General features: G+C 38.1%; 1 protein-coding gene across 1 annotated transcript; it reads left to right on the top strand.

Moving 5' to 3' along the window:
- Positions 1–10,202, top strand: LOC104710827 (probable glycosyltransferase At3g42180). The gene is made up of 4 exons (XM_010427488.2): positions 1–276; positions 668–819; positions 8,784–9,159; positions 9,379–10,202. Exons 1-4 carry the CDS (start codon positions 58–60, stop codon positions 10,039–10,041), a joined length of 1,410 nt encoding a protein of 469 aa, XP_010425790.1. The 5' UTR covers positions 1–57; the 3' UTR covers positions 10,042–10,202.

Raw genomic sequence — 10,289 nt, 5'->3', positions numbered from 1 at the left:
CCGAGTGAAAATAGGCGACGATCCAGAGAAGCCTTTTACCATATATAAGAAAAGAATATGTCAAAAAGCTATCCCAAGAGATTTTGCTTGTTAGGGTATCCATTGGTGCTTCTTCTAATTCTTATCTTCCTAGTCTTTTGTTTTTCCTCTAGTAATGAATCTTCTCATCCTAAACTGTTCTTCTCTTCACTTACTCTATCCTCTCTTCTTGATCACACTAATGCATTACAATCCTCACCTTTGTCTTCAATACACTCTCCTCCGATTTCCATAAAGGTAAGTATCTCTAGCATGATCATGCATATGTATTATGGTTTGCTCTTTGATTACTATTAATGTTTTCAAATCTACGTACGTAAAAAGCTATATGGTGAAAATCATATGAAATATTGACTAATAAATAATTTTTCTCAAACTTTTACATGAATTTCGACAATCTGCTAACATGTCAGCATGATCCATGCATGTCTTATATTATGAATGTATATGCTATATTAGTACTCGATGTATATGTATATAGTAATGATTCTTACAACTTTTGAAACGTACATAATCTTTTCTTTTGGTCATCTTTTCTTCGCTTATAATCTTAGTAGTAAAAATGAAGTAAGAGTTGCGATTATATAGTTAAATAACATAATAACAAAATTAAATGAAATGTCGGCAGAGAAGGAGAAATCTTGAGAGAAGAGAAGAAGAGTTGAGGAAAGCAAGGGCTGCAATTAGAAGAGCCGTTGCTTCTAAGAATTACACATCCAACGAAGAAGTTACTTATATCCCCGCAGGCCAGATCTACAGAAACTCCTTTGCCTTTCATCAGTTGAGTTTACTTTGCCTCCCTATTTGATTTGTTCTTACAATTATTTCTATTTTCTAATTCTATGTTCGATTTTATACATTTTATACTGATTTCAGAAATTGAAAAGAAAAAAAGACTATCTAAACTGCCATCAACGGAATATAAATTGATGAAAGTTCTTATATATAATTTGGAAAATAATGACAGAGAAAATTAAATATATCATATAAACTAATGAATCGATATATTTGAAAATGTATTTTTTTCATGGAACTAAAATATCCCCTTTTTAATAAAAGGGAAGTACACAACATAGTTTTTGTAGACTTTATATTTTTAATAAATGGTTACAAATAGTTACAAATAGGTTATAGATATATTATAGATTAATTTATATATTAATATTAATGGTTACCTATAAATATTAGGGATATTTCAAATTGATAATTGATATATTAATGGTAACAAATAAAATCATTGATATTCCAAGGGATCCCATATTCCAAACTGTATTTTTGGAAGATTTTAATCATATATCACATTGTTTCCAAAGATCTTTAAACATAATATTACAAATTTATTTTTCACAGATTTTATCGATAGACCAAAACGTTTACCAAAGATAGATTACGAAATTGATAGATTGATTGGTTACAAGTTAAATAGTGGGTTACAACATAGATTACGAAATAAAATTTAACCAATGTTATAGCACGGGTACTTATCTAGAATTATTAACAATATAAAACTACAAAAAATGTGTTTTTTCCAAGCTTTCATATTTAGCATATGATTTTATTACATAATGTTTTATCCAAAAAAAATTTATAAAACAATAACATAAATTATATTTTATATAAAAATATATAAATAAAATAAATTTTAACCCGTGCTCTAGCACGGATCTTAATCTAATTAGATCATATTAAAGTTGTAACATGTTACAAAATTTTTGTTTGTGTCTCCTTTGAAATTGTATTGAACGATCAAACCGATGAGTTTACAAAAACAAAATTAATGCTTGTAAATTCTTTAAAACTACATTTATTTTGATTTGATTGCTCACTAAGTTTTTTAACTGTATTTTAAACACTGGATACGATACAATGCATAAACCTTTTTTTTAACGTAATATTTAATTACTCTATAGTTCTATTGTAGTCTCAAATTACCAAAAAAAAAAATCAAATCAAATCATAACTGAGACACAATACAAATAAAGTAAAAGAAGACCATTTTTTAAGTTTATTTTCCAAAGTTATCTTCAAATTTCTAAAATTAATACCACAATTTTAAGGTTTATGATGTCATAAAATCGTAGAAAGGGATCTCAAAAATGACTTTTAATTCTACCTAAACTATTAATAAACCTTCACAGCCTACTTTTTGGTGCTATGTAACTTTTTTCTTTTCAAAATAGTATTTTGAGTATTTTAGAATATTTATTTAAATTATTAATTGGTTTACCAAACGATATCTTATCCATCAGAAAAATCTGATTATACTGTAAAGCTTTCTAATTTCTCCTCTATATATTTTCTCAATCTATTTCCTTTATCATAACATTCTCTATGCTTGACAGCCTGAGCCAAAATTAAAATTCAACCCTATCGTAATAGATTGACTAACTTGAGGGCATCATAATTTGACCAAACTCTCCACTGATTTTTAGAAACTGAGTACATATCAGTCTCACGTGGTGTTGCGGAATTCCCACGGACTAAGTTACTGCCAATATGCCAAATTTAATTAGACTTTCAACTCTTTCCAAAAAAAAAAATATTTTAAAGTAGTCAATTTGCTTAATTACATATCTAAATATTATATTGACAAAAAAACAAATCTAAATATCATCTTAGTTTAATTCCTTGTTTATTTACAGCCAACTGATTAAAAAAATTGACATTTTGATTGACATAATAACCGGTTATACTTTACTTAGGGGTAATTAAATCTCAAATTTATTATTAAAAATTCTAAAATGCTTCAAAGAGGTACCAGCTCATACTAGCTCATACTATTTGATTAGTTTAAATATGCTGTTGAGACCTCTTAACCCCAAAGGCGTCGACTTTCCCCGGGAGAAGACACAACAAACCAAGAAACGAGAAGACTTGCTCTGTTCTAGCGGAACTTCAGAAACAGAGGAGTTATGTTTGATGCAGAGAAAGAACAGAGAGAGGAGGATGGTATGATGAGTTGTAGAAAAGTAAAGAGAGAACACAAGCACGTTTGGTCACCCAGTTCACTCCCAAAAGGGTAGCTACGTCTGGGCCGAGTCTCGGCTCAGAATCCACTAAAATTCTGAGATTGTGTTTACAAGATAGAGTTTACAAGTGACCGTCTAATACCCTTCACTAGTACTTAGACTCACTCTGTAGAATTCTCCCTCAAAAAGAAAACTAAGAATCCAAAAGCTCACACGTTTTCTCTCCTTCTTACAATCTCGAATATTCTCTCACGCTTGTTAAACCTCTCTACCCGAAACCCCTTATTTATAAACATATAAAATTAGGGCTTCCTTGTGTCTCAGCATGTCGCTTTCCTGCAAATCCGTAATGTCGGTTGCAGTCTCGAACCACGCTTTGTCGAAGTCAAAGCCAAAACATCCTTATCACTTCTGAGCACAAACAGACAAATAGTCCTTATGGCTGAACCGCTGCAAGTTTCCTTATGCCGATTCCCCATGAATGTGGTCCCAAAAATAAACTTAACCTTGGTTTGATTTACTTCACCATGGTTAGTTTCCAACGGACATGTTTCTTAGACATTCAAACTTTAGCTTGGTGCTCAAGTCTTCATCTCCACAAATCTCCACCTGAAGACATGAGGATCAAGCCAATCAAACAACACAATAATAGAGAGAGATTAGTAACACCTGACTTTAGTTTCCTGGATTCTTGACTCGGCTTCCCTGATTTTATTACTCAGACTTGACCTGCAGCAAGTTCAAAGCAGCTTTAAACTTGCACACAGGTACGATCTTAGTGAAGATATCCGCAGGATTGATTTCTGTAGATATCTTTGTCACCTCCACCACTCCATCTTCAATTACTTCACGGATGTAGTGGTACCTTATGTCAATGTGCTTCGTCCTCTCATGATGCACATTGTTCTTTGAGAGTGAAATAGCACTCTGCGAATCACAGAATATCTCCACCTTATTCTGTTCATAACCGAAATCTTTCAGTAACCCTCTTAGCCAAACAGCCTCTTTAACAGCTTATGTCAATGCCATGTACTCAGATTCGGTTGTGGAGAGAGATACAACTCTCTGCTGACCTGACTTCCAACTTATGGTGTTGCCTCCAAGGGTAAACACCAGGCCTGTGATGGATCTTCTTCTGTCAGGATCAGAACCATAGTCAGCATCACAAAATCCTTCAATAATGAACTCTGAGTCATTCTTTCTGTAACACAGCTTCGTGTTCAGAGTCCCCTTGATATACTTTAGAACCCACTTGACTCCAAGCCAATGATCCTTTATAGGTTGGCTCATGTATCTGCTCACAATGCCTACTGGATAGGCTAAATCTGGACGAGTACCGATCATAGCATACATGATACTACCAACGGCGCTGCAGTAAGGAACTGACTTCATATACTCTTCATCTCGATCCAGTTTCTCTTTTGTAGCATAACGAAACTTCATTTGAGCTCCCAGTGGAGTTTCTGCAGGTTTTGCTTCAGACATGTTGAATGTCTTCAGGATCTTGCTTAAATAACTTTCTTGAGACAGCCACAGAGTACCAGCACTGCGATCTCTGATGATATCAATACCCAGGATCTTTTTAGCAGCTCCTAGATCCTTCATATCGAACTTCTTACTTAGCTCCTCCTTTAATGCAGTTATAGTTTCCTTGTTCTTTGCCGCCACTAGCATGTCATCGACATACAATAGGAGATACACCATAGAACCATCAGACAATGACTTGATGTAAGCACAACTGTCATAGTGACTTCTATCAAAACCAATCTCACCCATGTAGTTGTCAAACTTCTCGTTCCATTGCCTTGGTAACTGTTTTAGTCCGTACAGCGATTTGTTCAGGAGACACACCTCATCCTCTTTAAACATAGATTCAAAACCTTCTAGAGGTGCCATGTAGATCTTTTCTTTTAGTTCCCCATGGAGGAAAGCCGTTTTGACGTCCAACTGCTCCAATTCAAGATCTTCTTGAACCACTATCGAAAGTAGAACTCTGATAGAAACATGTTTTACCACTGGAGCAAAGATCTCATGATAATCGACTCCTTCTCTTTGAGCATACCCTTTGGCGACGAGTCTAGCTTTGAACCTTGGTTCTTCAACCCCAGGAATGCCTAGCTTATACTTGTATATCCATCGGCTGCCAATGATTCTCTGGTCCTTTGGTCTGGTTACAACTGTCCAGGTATCGTTTTTAACCTGAGAATCAATCTCCTCTGTCATAGCTAGCTTCCACTGATCCCAATTGATATCTCGTCTCGCCTCGCTGTAATCTGCAGGTTCTACTGCATCACCATCTTCTGTTGTGTAGAGAGCTTCAGCAAAGTAATCTTCATCATCAAACCTTCTTGGTGCTCGTATCTCCCTTCTTTCTCTGTCTCGAACAAGATGATAACTTAGTGGAGATTGGTATACTCCAGTCTCGGCAATGTTATTTTTGTTCTTTGTAGTGGAGTGCGTGTTGCAGGGCTTCTGGGAGCGGGTGTGTTCTGTACAGAAACTTGGTCTCCACCTGAGCTGATATCACTATCTGCTTCGAGATCCAAATCAAGGTAAGAGTCAGGTCGCTGATCCTCCTCACCAAGTTCTTGCTCTTTCTTCTGCAACAGGTCCTTGTAAACTGCGTTTTCTTGAAAAATAACATTTCTGCTCACCACGCATTTACCCTCATCCATTAGCCACACTTTGTAACCCTTAACTCCACTTGGATAACCAATAAGAACTCCCTTCTTAGCTCTAGGACTTAACTTTCCATCATCCGTGTGAACAAATGTAACACACCCATACCTTCTCAAGTAACTGTAGATAGGAGCTTTCCCGGACCACTTCTTGTCTGGAAATTCGAAATTAAGTGCTGAGCAAGGAGTCTTATTGATGAGAAGCACTGCAGTGTGGGTTGCCTCAGCCCAAAATCTTTTGGGCAACCCTGAATCACTGAGCATGCTTCTAACTTTCTCCATGATTGTTCTGTTCATGCGTTCTGCAACACCGTTTTGTTGCGGTGTGTATGCACATGTTCGATGTCTTTGAATTCCCTTCTCCTCACAAAACCCATCAAACAATCTGTTGCAGAACTCCAAGCCGTTGTCAGTCCTCAGAGTCTTTAACTTGTTTCCACTCTGATTTTCTACTAGACTAACCCAGCTGACAAACTTCTCAAAAGCCTCGTCTTTGGTCTTCAGAAAGTAAAACCAGACCTTTCTTGTGTGATCGTCAATGAATGAAATAAAGTATTGACAGCTTCCCAATGACAACGGTACTGACGGTGCTCCCCACAAATCAGAGTGAACGTACTCAAGTTTCTCCTTTGTGTCATGTTGAGCCAAGTTGAATCCCACCTTCTTAGCTCTCCCGTAGATACAATCTTCGCATGTATCTAGGACTGAGACTTTCTTCTTGTCTAGAAAACCTTTTCTCACCAAAATATTCATGTTTTTCTGACTCATATGACACAGCCTTCTATGCTAGAGAACTGTATCATCGGTCGCTTTCACCACAGCATGTGATTCTTCAGTTGCAGGTTTTCCATGGAGCAGGTACAGTGTGTCATATCGTCTTCCTTCAAGTAAGACTTGACTGCCAGATTTGATTTTCAGCCTCCCATTCTCTGATTCAAACTTGTATCCGGCTTTCTCGAATGTTCCCAGTGATAGGAGATTCCTATCCATGTCAGGAATGAATCTCACGTTTGAGAGAGTCACCACGGGACCAGTGTCACTCCTAATCTTGATAGTCCCGACTCCTCTGACTCTCGAAGTTGTTTTGTTACCCATCCGGACAGAACCTCCAGCATTCTCGTCGAGCTCATCAAACCATTCCCTCTTATGATTCATGTGATAGCTGCAACCAGTGTCCATTATCCATTCATCCTCAAGGTGAATGTCAGTTGAGGACAAAGCCTTTGACACATAAAGACCAGTAGCTTCAACAAAGTTCCCTTGTCCCTCTGATGTTTCACCCTTGTTGTTTCCCTGATTCTGTTTGAACTGAGTCTTATTCTTGTTGGGACAGGACGCCTTGAAGTGGCCATCCTCACCGCATATCCAACATCCTCGTTTAGACTTAGACTTAGACCTAGCCCTGTTCCCTTTACCCTTTTCCTTCTGTTCACTTCTACCTCTATTTTCAGCCTTATCTTTGACATACAACCCTTCTGCCTGACCTTTTATACTCTTCTTAACCGACCCAAATTCTAATTCCTTAGAGTAAATCACAGCAGTAACCTCATCTAGAGATAATATAGACTTACCAGAGCTATATTTCAGAGTATCTTTTAACTGATCGAAAGGTCTAGGTAGAGACATAAGCAATAATATAGCTTGATCCTCATCAGAGATAACTACGTTAAGGTTATCTAAATCTGCAACTATGTGAAGGAACACGTCTATGTTACCTTCAATAGACAGATTTTCAGACATCTTGAAGCCGTAGAGCTTCTGCTTCAGATAGATCCGGTTTGGGAGAGCTTTGGACATGTACAGCTTGTCCAACGCGTTCAACATTGCTGCAGCAGATGTTTCCTTCTTGATCTTCCTCAGAACCCTATCCGTGACACTTAACACAATAGTGCTTCTAGCTTTTCTTTTCTTCTCTTCGAACGCTTCACCTTTCTCACGTTCTTCTTTGTCATCCTCAGTTGGCTCTTTCGAGTCTTTACCTTTCTCGTCAGCTGTCTCAGTTTCTTTGAGAGCAGCACTCAAGCCCCAACATATCCATGTGAGCCAAAAGCTTCTCTTTCCACATTGTGTAGTCTCCACGACCATCAAACTTTTCAACCTCGATTCTCACCCCAGACATGGTTCAGTGTTGAGTAACTCTTCGAAACCACCAAACGAGAACCACGGCTCTGATACCAATTTGTTGAGACCTCTTAACCCCAAAGGCGTCGACTTTCCCTGGGAGAAGACCCAACAAACCAAGAAACGAGAAGACTTGCTCTGTTCTAGCGGAACTTCAGAAACAGAGGAGTAATGTTTGATGCAGAGAAAGAACAGAGAGAGGAGGATGGTATGATGAGTTGCAGAAAAGTAAAGAGAGAACACAAGCACGTTTGGTCACCCAGTTCACTCCCAAAAGGGTAGCTACGTCTGGGCCGAGTCTCGGCTCAGAATCCACTAAAATTCTGAGATTGTGTTTACAAGATAGAGTTTACAAGTGACCGTCTAATACCCTTCACTAGTACTTAGACTCACTCTGTAGAACTCTCCCTCACAAAGAAAACTAAGAACCCAAAAGCTCACACGTTTTCTCTCCTTCTTACAATCTCGAATATTCTCTCACGCTTGTTAAACCTCTCTACCCGAAACCCCTTATTTATAAACATATAAAATTAGGGCTTCCTTGTGTCTCAGCATGTCGCTTTCCTGCAAATCCGTAATGTCGGTTGCAGTCTCGAACCACGCTTTGTCGAAGTCAAAGCCAAAACATCCTTATCACTTCTGAGCACAAACAGACAAATAGTCCTTATGGCTGAACCGCTGCAAGTTTCCTTATGCCGATTCCCCATGAATGTGGTCCCAAAAATAAACTTAACCTTGGTTTGATTTACTTCACCATGGTTAGTTTCCAACGGACATGTTTCTTAGACATTCAAACTTTAGCTTGGTGCTCAAGTCTTCATCTCCACATATGCATATAGATAACTTAGGATATTTTCCTCGAAAAACTTTCTTTGATAGAATTACTATGTACTTGTTTTTGGTTGATTGTTTAAATATTGTAACTAGCTAGGTTACTAACTATAGAAAGATAATGTTGAACAAAAAAAAAAATCAGGAGTCACATAGAAATGATGAAAAGATTTAAGGTGTGGTCGTACAAAGAAGGAGATCAGCCACTGGTTCACGATGGACCAGTAAACGATATCTACGGAATTGAGGGACAGTTCATCGACGAGTTCGAAAATATGATGGGCGCACCAAGCGGTCGGTTTAGGACTGCCCGGCCAGAGGAAGATCATGCCTTCTTCTTGCCTTTCTCCGTTGCCAACATCGTCCACTACGTCTACAAGCCTATTGCCTCGCCTTCCGATTTCAACCGAGCCCGCCTCCACCGGATCTTTAACGACTATGTAGATGTCGTGGCTCGCAAGCACCCTTTTTGGAACCAAAGCAATGGCGCTGACCATTTCATGGTCTCTTGCCACGATTGGGTACGTAATTCAGTAATTCACACGCAATTTATATAGTTCATTTGATGATATCATCTGGTGTTAGGTATGGATTTATATCATTCTGTTAGGTTTGATATGGTTTTTAGTTATGTAGAAAATATTTGAAGGATTAGGTTTCAAGTCGGGTATTTTGTTTGGGTTTGGATTGGTTAGGCCGAACAACGGACTAATTATTTTCTACATAACGTGATTAATTAGGCTCCCGATGTGTCGGATAGTAAACCAGAGTTTTTCAAGGACTTCATCAGAGGACTATGCAACGCCAACACAACGGAAGGTTTCAGACCAAGCATTGATTTCTCTATACCGGAGATTAACATTCCTAAAGGGAAGCTAAAGCCACCGTACATGGGCCAAAACCCTGAGAACAGGACGATCTTAGCTTTCTTCGCAGGACGAGCTCACGGATACATTAGGGAAGTATTGTTCACTCACTGGAAAGGTAAGGATGAAGACGTTCAAGTGTATGACGGCCTCACAAAAGGACAAAACTATCATGAATTGATTGGTCATAGCAAGTTTTGTCTTTGTCCTAGTGGCTACGAGGTTGCTAGCCCTAGAGAGGTCGAAGCCATTTATTCAGGGTGCGTCCCAGTCGTTATATCTGACAACTACTCGCTTCCCTTCAGTGACGTGCTTGATTGGAGCAAGTTCTCGGTAGATATTCCGGTCAATAAAATCCCTGACATTAAGAAGATTTTGCAAGAGATTCCACATGATAAGTATATAAGGATGTATCAAAATGTTATGAAAGTTAGGAAGCATTTTGTGGTGAATCGCCCGGCTCAACCGTTTGATGTGATCCACATGATACTTCACTCCGTCTGGTTAAGGAGGCTTAACATTAAATTGTCTTCTTGATACTACATTTAATGCTTTAAGCTACAAGAAAAAATAGTCGTCACATTACGCAATACCTTCTGTTCTTAGGTTTCTTTAACGAGTTGTTTTAAAAACTCTACTTGTACCAAAGCGGTTGTCTGGAGTTAATTACTCGTATACGTTGTAAAAATTGTTAGAATGAAGGGTTTCAGTTTTGGAATTAAAAGATAGGTTTCATCGAGGCAATTGGATCAGTTGATGATCCCTACGTAGACTTCATCTATGAA

The sequence above is a fragment of the Camelina sativa genome, chromosome 9 (assembly GCF_000633955.1).
Source record: "Camelina sativa cultivar DH55 chromosome 9, Cs, whole genome shotgun sequence".
NCBI lineage: Eukaryota > Viridiplantae > Streptophyta > Magnoliopsida > Brassicales > Brassicaceae > Camelina > Camelina sativa.
Note: the sequence above shows the minus strand (reverse complement) of the source record. Positions and strands in the feature narration are given on the sequence as shown.

Coding starts and splice junctions, on each gene's coding strand:
- LOC104710827 (XM_010427488.2), top strand. CDS start 58: ATGTCAAAAAGCTATCCCAAGAGATTTTGCTTGTTAGGGTATCCATTG. Junction 277..667: donor CTCCTCCGATTTCCATAAAG/GTAAGTATCTCT, acceptor AAATGTCGGCAG/AGAAGGAGAAATCTTGAGAG. Junction 9,160..9,378: donor TGGTCTCTTGCCACGATTGG/GTACGTAATTCA, acceptor GTGATTAATTAG/GCTCCCGATGTGTCGGATAG.